The following is a 15,486-nucleotide window of genomic DNA, read 5'->3' on the forward strand; positions in this document are numbered from 1 at the left end:
GGAACTAAATTTACTAATTGCAAGTATCCTGTGAATTCGTCACGTAAGCTCACAGCAACTCACAAGCCATAACAATGAGACGAGATTTCGATCTTTAGCCTTGGTTGTTATATCGTGAAAGATACACGGGACACTCCGGCAAATATAAATACATGGACTAGATATGCTTTGAAGTGCTCAGGTGAGGCAGATACTTTACATTGTCAAAGAGCCAGATTAATTTCTGATCTTGGGCGTTTTTCTTTTGATTACTTTCTGATCTTGGGCGTTGTTTTTGTGGCGTTCTCACGTTTTCTTTGTGATCGCTTGGAGTTTCCCCTTGTGCCCCAGTTTGCTCCCAATCACAAGAATTCACGGATGGTAGGTTAAGTGCAACTGTGCATTGCTTTAATTGACAGGGTGATTGGCAGCATCTTCGATAAAGTTAAGAATATGTGAAGAATTTGGATTAATTTAGGATGACTGCACAATAAATAGACGGTTAAATGTTAGTGCGGATAGGACCTGTTTCGGTGCTAATTGATTCCAATAAATAATGATTTGAAAATAAACTACCTTGCTGACCATCTTCCTTATGGTTTTGCAATTTGTTGCAATTGCGGTAGAATCCAATGACAATCGTGATTTCTGATCTTGGGCGTTGTTTTTGTGGCGTTCTCACGTTTTCTTTGTGATCGCTTGGAGTTTCCCCTTGTGCCCCAGTTTGCTCCCAATCACAAGAATGCACGGATGGTAGGTTAAGTTCATCCCAGTCATTTTTAAATATCAGTAAGATATCGTGCTATCGTTTTCTGCTTTTTCTCCATAATTGCCATATACAATTATGAACATCGTTTTCTGACCAAAACCATTTTACTAAGAAGGCAGGCGCAGCGTAACGTAAAGCACTATCGCATGAACAGTGTTACGATAATTAACTGGGTAAGTTTTCACTGATGTTCTCGGACATCAGTAATACACTGGGATGTCAAAGTTCAGCTTATTGTCATTGCACAGGTATAATGAAAGCTTACTTGCAGCAGGATCAGTTACGCAGTACAATCGATTTTGCAGGAATGAAACATATTGCTACAGAAAGAACACCACGAACATAAAAAAGAGAGGGAAGTAATTAAAATGATAATAAAGTTACTGGAATCTAGTGATTTGCATCGTGCCGGTTGGTTCAAGACGGAATGTTAGAAGGAAAGTAACTGCTTTCAACCTAGTAGTGTGGAGAGTTCAGGCTTTTGTACCTGTTGCTCGATGGTCGCAGTGAAAAGATGGCACTGACTGACGGTGGGGATTCTTGGTGATGCATACTGCCTTCTTGAGGCAGCGCCTCCTGTTATTACTATGCTCTATTCGCTTCAGGGAGCATGAGAAAGTAAAAAGTTCTACATGAACAATTGATATATAACTCCGGTATACACGAATATAGATTCTGCACTGAAGTGGATAGCCGATCTTCACAGCATCCGGCCGGGAGTCCGCTCAAATAAGCAACGTCCGAAGCCTTTCACTCTGCGGTTCATGCTCCACGTGTTTGAATGATTTGGGTGAGTGTTTCTCGCGGAAACGGCTCTGTGGTATGGGTCTACAGTCATTGACACATCGCTAGACTGAACTGACACGGGGACTGTGCGATTTTATGTTTAATATTCCGTGTGTTACTTGCTCAGTTAATGTTGTTCGCGCGATTTGTTCTTTTTTTGCGCTTTGGTGATTGATGCTTTTTTAAAATTATAAATGTGTTCCATGGTGTATACTTTGGGTGGTGGAGCGGAGATGCGGAGATGTGAGGTGCCCCTTTACCCCGCTATCCTACAAGTCACTCTGGGCAGGGTGTAATACATGTTACGCCTCCCCCGCGCAGAGTCAAGTGAAGCCGTGGGAGTATGTGGACGTGGGTCCGCATATCATACTACTGTATATCATAATTCCTGGTTATGCAACCACTGACGCCAAAAAGATACTCTCCGGAGAGTATTGAGAATATCTGAGATCACTGCCCCGAAGCAGGCAATAACACACTACTTCTTTAGAAAAGATTGCCAAGAACATTTATGGTCAAGAATAGACCATCATCGCCCAAGTCATAAGACAGGTGTACCTGTCTTTGTTTCACGGCCATCTGCGGGACGCCGAATCTCAGGGTTGTATTCTTGGATAATGTGTGGTGTTAAAACCACAAAAAATGTTGTTCCTCATTCTGTATTCCCTCTCATCGGTCACACAGACCAGTCTTTCTGAGAGACATTGTATATAATTGACCCCCAGTCCTTATTCTCTTTCCCTGGCTAAACAGACATATTCCACTAAATGATATTATATAGAATTACCCCTCTTCCCAGTTACACCGACCAGTCCCACTTACAGATATTATTCATGCTACAGTCTGTATCCTCTGTCCCTGTTTACACGGAACTGGCGCACTAATAGATAAAATGTAAGTTACTCCTGTTCAGTTTGCAATTACCTCTCCCTGGTTAAACAAACTTGACCCCCTTACAGATGTTATATATAATAGTCAATAAGTAATTTTCCATAGATAGACCGTTGAGCATATTCTGAATGTCTGAATCACGACATAGTATAGAATCTTCAATTTACAAGCTCGACAACTGCAGAAAGCTGGAGACTCAGCCAACGTCGTCACGGGCACAGCCCTCTTCCCAGAGGCGATCGTCTAAAGGGCATATCTCAACAAGGCAGCATTCATCATTAAATCCCCTCACAACCCGGGACATGCTTCCTTCTCATTACGATCGGCAGGGAGCAAATACAGGACCCTGAAGAACCACACTAAACTTTTCAGAAACAGTTTCCTTCCCTCCACCATCAGATTACTGAATGGTCCATGAACCCATGAAACTAACCTGACTATTCGTCTTTCGCGCTATCTACCTGTCTGTCTATCTATCTATTTATTTATCTGTAACTTATAGCTACCCTTACGTCCTCCACTTTACTACTGCCACATAGCAATGCATTTCATCACAGATCAGCGAGAACAAATATGATTCTGATTCAGTCTCTACCCTATCTCGCTGGTTGAATAGACCTGACCTAGTAACATATATTATATATATAATTGTTCCTCAATACACATTCCCTCTCTCTGGTTAAGCAGACCAATGGCACTGGTATATATTAGATATAAACCTCCGTACTTCCCACTTTGACTGCCTCTTTTGCGGTACTTTTTACTTTCGAGATCATTATCAGACTGGCTTCATCAATAGCCCACCACGTTCTCGCATCCGACGCTTCGTTATTCCATCACAAATTGACTGTGATAGGTCTGTCGACTTCTGGGGCTTTCCACTCTCGGAGCATTGTGTCTCTTATTATTAACAGACTTTTTCTTATTTGCAAAGATCGGCTGCCTTTCTTTTATCTCTTTCTTTGAATCAGTGAGACTCACGAGTCATAGAGTTATAATATAGAACAGGCCCTTCGGTCCAACTGCTCCTCTACAGCCAAATTGCTCTTCCCGCTTGGTTTATTTGTTTATGTTTGACCTATGACTAGCGGCCACTCCGGCCATCGGACGTTTGGAGAGGAGTGGACTTCAATCAATCCCGCTGTCCGAGGATAAACGGCAGGAGAGGTTCGCAGTAGGGAATAGAGCTTTGACAAGATAAACGCTCAATCAGCGTTTGGGATTGATTAGTAAGGGCCAGTTAAAGGAAGACAGAAGGAAACGCACAGGCCATCGTCGCAGCAGCCGTCGTTTGATTGGACCTAGTCAGAATGGTGATCGAAGCTTTAAATTTTTGAGGCTTCAGCGAGGTGAGGTTTGAGTGAGAGAAAGTAAAGGAAAGAAAACCTCAAAGATTTACCTTCTCTTCCTTATATCTGGTCAGCTAGGATATCAGAGATGTCAGACAGGATAGTGCAATGCTTTTCTTGCGGGATTTGGGAAGGCAGGGAGACCGCCAGTATCCCTGACAATTACAACTGAGAAAAATGTATACAGCAGCAGCTTCTGAGAAACAATTAGGGAGTTGGAGCTAAAACTAGATGAACTCTGAATCATTCGGGAGGCCGAAGGGTGACAGGACTTATAGAGAGGAAATCACACCCAAGGTGCAGGACGCAGGAATCTGGGTGACAGTCAGCAAGGGAAAAGGGGTTAAGGAGCCAGTGCAGAGTACCCCTATGGTCATGCTCCTCAACAATAGGTAAGTTACTTTGAATACTGTCGGGCGGAGGGGGAGGGTGGTACGGGGCGGGAGGTGGCAGGTGGGGAATAAACTAACACAGGAAAGTCACAATGGTTCTGTCTCTGGCACCGAGTCCGCCTCTGCGATCCACGAGGGAAGGGGAAGAACGCTGTGGTGTTATGGGATTCGTTTGTTAGGGAAACGAACAGGGGGTTCTGTGGGTGAGGGCGAGATTCGTAGATGGTCTATTGCCTCCCGGGTGCCAGGGTCCGGGCCATGGCAGATCGAGTCCTCAGCATTCTTAAATGGGACGGTGAACAACCAGAAGTCCTGGTTCATATTCGTATCAATGGCATGCGTAGGAACAGTGTCGAGTCCTGTATAGGAAGCTAGGTAACCTCCAGGATTGTGATCTCAGTATTGCTACTGATGTCACGTGGTAGTGAAGATTAAACTGGGAAAATTACGCAGTTTAATACCAGACTAAGGATTTAGTGTAGGAGGTTGGGCATAACATTTCTAGATCATTGGGCTATGTTCCAGGGAATGTGGGACCTTTACAGGAGGGACGGAGGTTAGCAAATCTTAACCGGAAGATTTGTTAACAGCACGGTGGGTTTTAAACAAATGTTGCAGGGAAATGGCACAATTGAGTCAGAACAGCGGAAAGGATTGAGCAGGCAGATGTTGTTAAAATCTCAGACCACGTTCAAAATCATAAGGTTGAGCATGGAGCGACTAAATCGAAAAAGGGTTAGCATGGGACCGAAGGTGTTGTATCTGAATGCGCACAGTATATGGAATTTGCAGCACAGATTGGCAGGTATGACGTTGTAGGCATCGCATCACAGCTGAAGAGCTTAATGTCCAAGGATTAAGCTTAAGTCCTGAAAGAGGTTGCGGAAGAGATAAAAGATGCACTGGTTATGATCTTTCAAGAATTACCTGATTCTCGCATGGTCCCGAAGGACTGGAATATTGCTAATGTCACTCTATTCTTTAAAAAGGGAGGGAGGCAAAAGAAAGAAAATTACGTGCCAGTTAGCCTAACCTCAGTGGTTGGGAAATTGTTGCAGTCAACCTAAGGATGAGGTTCCGAGGTACTTGGAGACTAATGATAGAATAAGTGAAAGTTAGCAAGGTTTCTGTCAAGGGAAATTTTGCCTGAAAAATCTATTAGAGTTCTTTGAGAAAGTAACAAACAGGTTGTACAAAGGAGAGGCAGTGGATGCCATTTACTTGGATTTTCAGAAGGCATTTGATGAAGTGTTGCACACTAGGCTGCTTAACAAGATAAAACGCTATGGCAATAGGCAGGAGACAGCAACCGGAAATATAAGGGGACTTGTCTGGTTGGCTGCCAGTGACTTGAGATATTCCGAAGGGCTCAGTATTGGGACAACAACACACACAAAATGCTGGTGCACCAGCATTGTTGTTTGAATTTCCAGCATCTGCAGATTTCCTCGTGTTTGCTCAGTATTGGGACCGCTGCTTTTCACGTTGTTTATCAATGACTCAGATACTGGAACTGATGACTTTGTGGCAAAGGTTGCGTATATACGAAGACAGTTGAAGGAATAGGTAGTGCTGAGGAAGCAATGCGATTGCAACAAGACTTAGAGAAATTGAAATAATGGACAATAAACGTGGCAGATGGAATACAATGCTGGAAAATGTATGGTAATGCATTTTGATAAAAGGAACAACAATGTGGACTATTATCTAAGTGGAGACGGCACAAAACTGAGAGGTGCATTTGGACTTAGGAAACCTCGGGCAGGACTTCAGAATGTTAGTTTACGGATTCAGTCTGTGGTAAAGAAGGAAAAATGCAACGTTGGCATTAATTTCAAGAGGAATAGAGTGGATATGGAGTCGATAGTTCCTATGGTGCGAGACTCTGACCAGAGGACACAGTCTCAGAATAGAGGGGCATCCTTTTAGAACGAAGATGAGGAGGAGAGCCTAAGAGTGGAAGATTAGTGGAAGTCTTTGCCACAGGCAGCTGTGTGTGCGAAATATTTATGTATATTAAAGGCAGATGTTGATAGACTGTTGATCAGTCAGGACATGAGTGGATGCGGGAAGAAGGCAAGAGATTGGGGCAGAGTGGAAAATTGGATTAAGCATCACCGCTTATTCTCCAGGGAATACTAATCCGTGGTGGCCTACCTCCAACGTAATTCTCGTCCAGGCAGACTCGTAAATCTCTTCTCCTGCCCCACCAGTTTGTTGATGCGTTTAATACTAGTTTAGTTAGTTCGGCCAAAATTTCCTGTACTATACCTTTGTTTGCTTTATGATAAACCAAACGTGGTCTCACCAAAAGTTGCAAGGCGACAATTTTTGCTGCCCCATCCTTGACCATCCCGTCTATGCTGTGTCGCCAGGTATGGGTGGTCCAAAGGGTCTATTCTTGTGCCGTACTGCTCTATTTCATGCATGGAGAGCTTTCTGTGAAAATTGGTTTTACACACACTATTACCGTGAGAGAAAGAAGCTCCCCTGCGACCCCCATTTGCTCGACTTGGGAACCATATTCAATTGTAATGTGAGAACTCACTTACAATAACGACCGCAAGGTGGCGCAGTCGTCAAAGTGGCTGTCACGTGGCTTCGGTGACACAGGGTTCAATCCGGACCTGTATATTCAATCCGAAACAAGTATACATGGAACCAGAAAGTAGTGAGTTTGTGTACATGGTTTAATTGTCCAGTCAGAAATCCGGTGGGGGAAAGGAAGAAGGCGTTCTTAAAACGATGAGCTCGTGTCTTCAGGCGTCTGTATCTCTTCCTGGGTAGTAGCAATGGGAAGAGGGCATGTCTTAGGTCATGATGCGGGTGCTTAGTGATAGATGCACCCTTTTTGAGGCATCACCTTTTGGCGTCAGTGTTGAGGAGGCTACTGCTCATAATGAAGCTGCCTGAATTTACAATTTTTCTGCAGCTTTTTCTAACCCCGTGCAGTGGTACCTTCACCAGACAGAGATACAATCAGTTAGATTGCGCTCCCTCTCCACAAAACATCTGTAGAAAAATTGCTGGAGTCATTACTGACAGGTCAAGTCTCTTCAAACTCTTCTTGAAGCGTAGCCGCTGTCCTGCCTTCTTCGCAATTGCATCACTAACTTGCGCTAAGGATAGAACCCTTAAACACGTGGGGCTATCCTCCAAAGATCAGCGGATAATCGTGGGTTGATCAGAATCTGCCTATCGCATAAGTGTGGGGGGAAATATTATGGTAACACAGGGAGAGTAAAAAGAGGTTAAGTGAAAGATGTATCAGCACGGACAGGGATGCAGCCGATATCCCTGCAGCGTTTGACGATCCTCTGTGGGACTGTACTTGGGAGCATTATGTAGAGCGCTTGTCACCCAGGAGGGATTCAAATAAACTTGGGAAGATGCAGGAAAGATTCAGTCCCGAAGAAGGTTCTCGGCAGGAAATGTGATCTGTTTCTTTATTTACAAAGACGTAGCCCGAGCAGCTGAGTTCCTTCAGCATTGTGTGTGTGTGTGTGTGTGTGTGTGTGTGTGTGTGTGTGTGTGTGTGTGTGTGTGTGTGTGTGTGTGTGTGTGTGTGTGTGTGTGTGTGTGTGTGTGTGTGTGTGTGTGTGTGTGTTGCTTCGAATTTCTGGAATCTGCAGGTATTCTCGTGTATATGATTCAGGAAAAAGTTTAGAGAAGCCCTTCAGCAAACCACCGTTGTAATTCTTAATGATTTGAGTTACTGTTTTTTCCTGTCAGCTTGACCTGTCTGATCATTCTGCTCTAACCGCTGTCATTAACAAATCATTTAAATTCACAAAACTGTGGCACACTGGAAATTTATTTTATATTTCTCCACACAGCAAAAACTGAATTCTGTTATCGGTATAGACCAACCCAGAACAATATAGGTCCTTTGGTCCACGATGCAGTTTCGACCTTTAAACCTACTCCAAGGTCTGTCTAATCCGTTCCTCACTCATAATCCTCTATTTACCTAAACCCTATATAATAGTCTTTATATATCCCCAACGTATCAGATTCTATCAGAACACTTGGCAGGCCTTTCCACGTATTTATCACTCTGCATAAAAAGGTGACCTCTGACATTCCGCTACAATTATATCCATTCAGATTAAATGTTGCTGCCCTGGGAGAAAGTCTTTGGCGATCCACTTGATCCAAGTCTCTTATCATCGTGTAGATCGCTAGGTCAACTCTTCATTCTTCTTCGTTCCAAAGAGAAAAGCCTGGTTTGCCCAACATCTCCACATAAGACATCTCCTCTCTAATCCAGGCAGTATCTCCGATGAATCTCCTCTGCACCCTCACTGAAGCATACCTATCCTTCCTAACATACGGCAACCAGCACCAAATTACTTTCCCCTTTTTACTCCCTTGAGGTATAAACTGTTCGTTATGAACTATTAAGAAGACAAGTAAAACGAAAGCTTTTCACGGCAATTTAGTACATAGAGTCATACGACCCAGAAGCAGGCTGTTCGGCCCAACTTGTCCATCCTGCCTGTGTTGCCCAGCGAGCTAGTTCGGCCTGCCTGCGTTTGGCCCATTGCCTTCTAAAACACTCCAATCAATGAACAACTACAAGATGAGCACAAGTTATCATGCAGATGTTGGAAATCCAGAACAACGTGCACAAAATGCCAGAGGGACCCAGCAGGACTGACAGCACCAATGGAAAAGAATGAACAGTCGGACCTTCGGCCGAGCCGCCTCTAACGACTCAGTAACTTAAAAAAAAGAACTAATATCTGAAGGGAGACGGGGGTATCAGTATTGCCATTATCTTTGTTTTCGGAAACATTATGTGCATTAAAATATATTTGATAAAGAGCACAAAACCGCTTACAATACTCAGAGTGACGCTCATCCCCTATAAGACCTCAGCATTACATCCTACGGAAGACGGAGGTGGAGTTAAGATGGCACTAATGGGCGACTCCCTCGCTTACATCTCCGGAGATAGCTCGAGTTCGATCATTAGTATCTTTACTTTCCCCTTTCAGGGTTCTTTTGAAGACCCTGACATGGAGTTACACCCTGACTTCGGCTCTTAGCGGGAATCAGACCCGTTCTCGGGGTTTCAGGACCAGTCGATGTTCGGCACGCCAAGGGTTAAGCCTGAGAGGCGGCCTAGTGTTCGGAAGCCTAAGATCTCTGGAAACGGGCGGACCGAGGGTCGGTGTCACGCAGGAGACTCGTGTGTCGTCGGTGAGGCCGGTAAATCTTTCGGCGTGGGCCCAAGATCTTCACGATCTTCGGGCACAGAGCTCGTAAAAAAGCGATGAAACGGGCCTTTTAACATTGTAAACCAGCGAGTTGTTGTTATGTTTCCCGCTGGCTGTATAAATGGAAGACACCTCCCTCTCCCTTATTAGGGAGAGAGAGAACCAGTGGGTTGCCGAATGCCGGATGAATTGCGAAAGTCTTTGGGGTAACTGGAAGTGTTTTTTTTTTCTGTCGCTTATTTCACGCTTGTGCTTGGTAGCGGATGTGCTTTTAGTTTTGCCGGTAGGGGGAGGGGAGATGATTGCTTCCCGCCGCTTACGCGCGGGGTGGGGCGGCTGGGGTGACTTTGGGGTTCTCACGTTTAACTGTCGTTCATTCTTTGGGGTACTTCTCTGTTTTTCATGGATGTTTTGGTAAAAAGCATTTCAGGATGTATATTGTATACATTTCTCTGACGTTAAATTGAACCTTTGAACCTTTGTTTTTATAGTCCAGCCTCTCGAAATGAGTTGTCACATTGCATTTGTCTTCCTCACCACCGACTCAACCTGCAAGTTAACTTTTAGAGAATCTTGTGCAATTCACAATTCCGTCATCAAATCATTGACATTACACGTGAAAAGAAGCTGTTCCTATACTGAACTCTGCAGAGCAATACTAGTCATCGGCAGCCAACCAGAAAAAGTCCACTTTATTCCCAATTTCTGCCTTCTGCCAATTAGCCAATGGTCTACGAATGCTAATATCTTTCTATAATACTATGGGCTCGGAACCTGCTGAGCTTGGCCCAAATATGGCACTTGTCAAAGGCCTTTTGAATATCCAAGTACACAAAATCCACCGATTCCCGTCTGTCGAGCCTGCTTGTTATTTCCTCAGAGAATTGAACAGTTTTGTCAGCCAAGATTTTCCCACAGAAAACTATGTTGAGTTTGACCTATTTTATTATGTGCCTTTAAGTACCCCGAAACCTCATCCTTCATAATAGAGTCCAACATCTTCCCAACTACTGAGGTGTGGATAACTGACCTATAATTGCTTTTCTTCTGTCACCTTCCCTTCATGAAGAGATGAGTGATATTTGCAACTTCCCAGTCCTTCGGAACCATGCCAGAATCTACTCATTCTTGAATGAGGATAACTAATATGCCCACAATCTCTTCAGCTACATCTTCCAGAACCCTCGAACGTAGTCCTTCTGGTCCAGGTGCCGTATCTACCTTTAGACCTTACAGCCTCCCAAGAACGTTCAACCTTGTAATAGTAACTGCACTCACTCCTGTCTCCGTACACTATCTAGCATCCGGCCTACTGCTAGTGTCTTCCACAGTGATGACCGATATAAAATATTTATTCTGTTCGTAAGCCATTTCCTTGCCATATTTTGTTACCTGTCCGAGGTAATCTCCAGCATTGCAAAATCTACTCTCACCTCTCTGTTACTCTTTATATATCAACAAAATTACATAGAAACATAGAAAGATGGAAAACATACAGCACAATACAGGCCCTTCGGCCCACAAAGATGTGCCGAACATGTCCCTACCTTGAGTTCCATGTAGACATCAAGGAGTATCTTAAAAGACCCCATCGTTTCCGCCTCCAAGCTCTCACCTCTCTCCGCTTACAAAAAAATCTTACCCCTGACATCTTCTCTGTACCTACTTCCAAGCACCTTAAAACTATGCCCTCTTCTGCTAACCATTTCAGTCCTGGGGAAAAGCCTCTTATTATCTTGTACGCCTCTATCAAGTCACTTCTCACCCTCCGTCGCTCCAAGGAGAGAAATCCGGGTTCACTCAACATATTCTCATAAGGCATGCTCCCCAATCCAGGCAACATCCTTGTAAATCTCCTCTGCACCCTTTCTATGGTTTCCACGTCTTTCCTGTAGTGAGGCGACCAAAACTGAGCACGGTACTCCACGTGGGATCTGACCAGGGTCCTATATAGCTGTAACAATACTTATCGGCTCTTAAATTCTGTCCCACGATTGATGAAGGCCAATGCACCGTATACCTTCTTAACCACAGAGTCAACCTGCATAGCAGCTTTGAGTGTGAAATTTTGTTGTACTTATTGATATTATTGACCAGCATTATATTTTATCTTTTTGCTCCTTAAGACTTTTTAAACTGTGTCTCTTGGTTTTAAAAACTTCCAAATCCCCCAAAATCCCACTAATATTTGCTCTATTGTATGTCCTGTCTTACTTTTATGCTGGCTTTGACTTTCTGTGTCAGTTACGGTTGTGGCATACTACCTTTAGAAAATTTCATCTCCTTTGGGATGTATCTATCGTGTTCAAGTAACCATTGAAAAAATCTGTTTGAAGTAAAGATTGAATCTGTTTCGCCGCTAACTGAATGCATTTCGAATAGAAGTTGCCTCAAGGTACCCCTTTCAATTTTCTTTCCACTCAACTTATGCCTTCTTGATTTTCTGAACTATTCATCAATCTCTACCCAAGATAGGCACATATACGTGGCGCGCATCAGTTAGCAAGGACACCTCCATCCAGACGGTGCTCTTCTCTCGCCGCTGCCGTCGAGAAAGAGGTGCAAAAGCCTTAGGGCCCACGCCACCAGGTTGAGGAACGGTTATCACCTTCCAACCATCACACTGATGAACAGGCCTGGATAACTTCACTCACCACCACTCTAAACTGTTTCCACACCAGTGGACTCACTCTCAAGGACTATACACTCATGCCTGTAAGAAAATGAATCTCAGGGTAGTTTATGGTGACATATACGTATTTTGATAATCAATTTACTTTGAAATTTTGAATCACTTGAGCACCTTTGAATAGCAGCTGGCAGAGAGATGCCCGAAGTCGGAAGAAACCACGTAGTCACAGTAAGAACATGCAATATCTACATAGACAGCATGTGGTGCCAGGATATATATGCTGGATAGTTATTCCCATGGTAGAAATCTCAAATACTCGAGGGCATACCTTTCTGGCGAGAAAGGAAAAATATCAAGGAGATTTAAAAAGAATTTGTTTATATATATATATATATATATATATATATATATATATATATATATATATATATATACGTACCCCTTAACTGGGTGTCTGACTAGCAGAGAAAGAAGAATCCGTTGGAGTCTGGTGGTACTATATTTAAAAGGTGTTTATTAATAAAAATAAGCAAAACCATATCAATAATGCAAATATACATATATCACAAGGTAGCAGTAATAAACCTAAAAGTGTAGGAATCATTATAATAAGCAATAATAAACAAGCTCTATCGATGTCTAGGGGTAAATGAATTGTCATAGAATATAAAGTTCAGTTCAGTTCATGAGTGCTAAGGTAGTTATGCTTGTTGAGTTGTAATCGTTGGAGAGAGAGAGAGAGAGAGAGAGAGAGAGAGGAGAGAGAGAGAGAGAGAGAGAGAGGAGAGAGGAGAGAGAGAGAGAGAGAGAGAGAGAGAGAGAGAGAGAGAGAGAGAGAGAGAGAGAGAGAGAGAGAGAGAGAGAAAGAGTGGGGGAGAGAGGGGGGAGAGAGAGAGAGGGGGGAGAGAGAGAGAGAGAGAGAGGGGGAGAAGGGAGAGAGAGAGGAGAGAGAGAGATGAGAGAGAGAGAGAGAGAGAGAGAGAGAGAGCGAGCGAGCGAGATGTAACAGCTACAGCAGCCAAAACCTTCCTTTGCTTTCTTAATCTGTCGTATCGTTGTGGTCATTCAGTTATGACCCCTCTGGTCTTCAGCCAGACCTTTCTTCTGTGGCGGACTGGTCACTCTGGCATGAGTGATCACACACACAAGTCCCCCACCGGCCCTGCTGTAACACTGTGAGCTTTACTGACCGAACTCCTGTTTCGGTCTCCGATGCCCCCACCTTTCTTGTGGGTTCCAGCACTCAATCAGTGTCCACTGGCGTGTCTGAAGCGTGTCTCTCCAGACCTGTCTTTTTATCCCTACTCAGCTATCCATCAATTCTGAATGACTGTGTCCATCAAATCATGGCACTCCTTCAGTCCACTGAGGAATGTTAATGAGAAACTATTGTCCTTGCAGCGAAACAGTAAATAATTCAAAAAGGAGTCACAATACAGTTATTCAGCAACCTCCCTCTCTCTCTTATCTATCGCAGATGTTCTTGCCTGTTTTTCGTCTCTCTTTCTCATGGTCAGCATAGCAACAGTAATAATTCGTGGTTCTCGGTGGGGGGGATGGTTAACTCTTCACCCCATTGTCCATCAGGTCTATTCATCACTCATAACACCCCCATCCTTCTGGGAATTTTCACCAGGGGGAAAATTAACTAATAAAGCACATGACTGAATTACAGAGTTTAACAAAATGCAGAAGTTGTCTTAACTACAAGAATAATACAGATACACGTTCAAATTAACATCTAGATAAACAATCAGCAATAACATTATCACTCCCCTTTACATGCTGTATTTTAATATCGAATTCCTGTAACAACAGACTCCAATTTAATACCCGCCTATTTTTTTTAATGTTAGCAAAAAAAAAAAAATACTAAAGGTGTTGTGTTCTTAGCTTAGGTGTATATTACAAAGTGTGAACCAAATCATGTGTGATTATAATATAGTACATTACAAAAGTTTGTGCCAATACTAATCTCTATTTTACTTTTAAACTTAATATTCAAACAGTCAATCTTTCATGGTGTTTTTTTTAACTTTCACATGCTTTGTCAAATTCCCTCAAAACCAGATCCTGTTATTCAAAGTGGCATTTGGTTAATCTTTGTCCCTTTTCGACTTAACTCTCACGTGGTTAGCTTGCTCACCAGTGTGGAATAGGCCTTCACAAACTCCTTTAATCTCCTTTCAATAGTTCGTGGTTCTCGCGGGGGGGGGGGGGGCGATAGTTAACTCTTTACCCCATTGTCCATCAGGTCTGTTCATCACTCATAACTATATATCACTCATATATATATATGAGAGCAAAGCGGTTAGGGAGCGATTTTAAAATTGCACATTGCCGCAGGAATGAAGGGGAACATATTTAGAAGTAAGGTTGGTATATGTATACAGTGTAATTTCTATGTGGCGGTGTTTCCCACATATTTATGGCTGATTTATTTTATTTTTATTTAGAAATGCAGCATTGTAACAAGCTCTTCCGGCCCAATTACACCCATGTGACATTTAGTCTACAGTTACGCACCTCTCTGGAATGAGGGTGAAAACCACAGCAGCCGGAAGCAAACCACGCAGTCACAGGGCAGACTCCTTACAGACAACTGTAGTAATGGAACTTGCGCTGCTGGTGCTGTAATGGCATTATGCTAATCGCTACGCTGCCGCTTCTTCTTCTCGCTGATAGAAATTGCAGATTTTGATGGTGTTATTTATCGATTCGTGAAGTCCGTTTTGAAGACAGCACAATCTATTGCTTCAGTATGGTGAGGGTATTGTTATGGTTCGTGTGCCTACGCAGCGGGCCGCATTACAAAGCTTCACATCACTCCCTTCTGGGCCCAATCTTTCTTCCTAATTGCAACATCTTGGTCAATTACTTTATTTGGCTCCGATGTTTTATTCTTGGTAAATTGCTTCCATCTCGTCTCCAGTCCATTATTTCCTTTGAAACATAGCATCCAAGGTTGTTCGACGGACTCAAGTTGTTCGTGCAAGCACATGGCATGAAAGCAAGAATTTTTCTTATTCCCTGTTTAATCAACAGAGGTTAAGGCTCTAAACATACGAGGAGTGAAAAGCGACGCCATTTGCTGCAATTCATGTCTATGGATGGGATGATATGGCATTGCTATTGGCTGCAGCTACGTCTACATGGCATGCTGATTTCACAGTCTGTAGCTGCTTTAAGGTATCAGCGAAATAATCCGTGGTCTTGAATTTTATTCGCCGTTTTCATGTATTTGAATCTTACCGTGGCGAGCAGTTCGAGCTGCTAACTCACGAGCCAGTGGCCCTGCCTTCTAAATTTTTGCATGCCAACTTTACGCATTCACCTTGTGATTACGTGGGAGTCCTTGGATTTCAGCTTTGTCCCTCATCTGAAAGAACAAGAACAAGAATGTACAAAAAATGCACCCAGAACTATTTACTCAGCCCTACCCCGTATTCAACATTGCCACAGCTGA

General features: G+C 43.4%; 1 protein-coding gene across 1 annotated transcript in view; it reads left to right on the forward strand.

Annotated features, from left to right (window-relative positions):
- The first annotated feature begins 9,557 nt into the window (after positions 1–9,557).
- LOC140715819 (scavenger receptor cysteine-rich domain-containing protein DMBT1-like) overlaps positions 9,558–15,486 on the forward strand; it is a 77,820-nt gene continuing 71,891 nt past the window's right edge. The window contains exon 1 of the mRNA XM_073028216.1: positions 9,558–9,594. Within this exon, the coding sequence (XP_072884317.1) occupies positions 9,573–9,594 (22 nt within the window). The 5' untranslated portion in view covers positions 9,558–9,572. The remainder of the gene's footprint in view (positions 9,595–15,486) is intronic.

This window comes from Hemitrygon akajei, chromosome 24 (genome assembly GCF_048418815.1).
Source record: "Hemitrygon akajei chromosome 24, sHemAka1.3, whole genome shotgun sequence".
NCBI classification, from domain to species: domain Eukaryota; kingdom Metazoa; phylum Chordata; class Chondrichthyes; order Myliobatiformes; family Dasyatidae; genus Hemitrygon; species Hemitrygon akajei.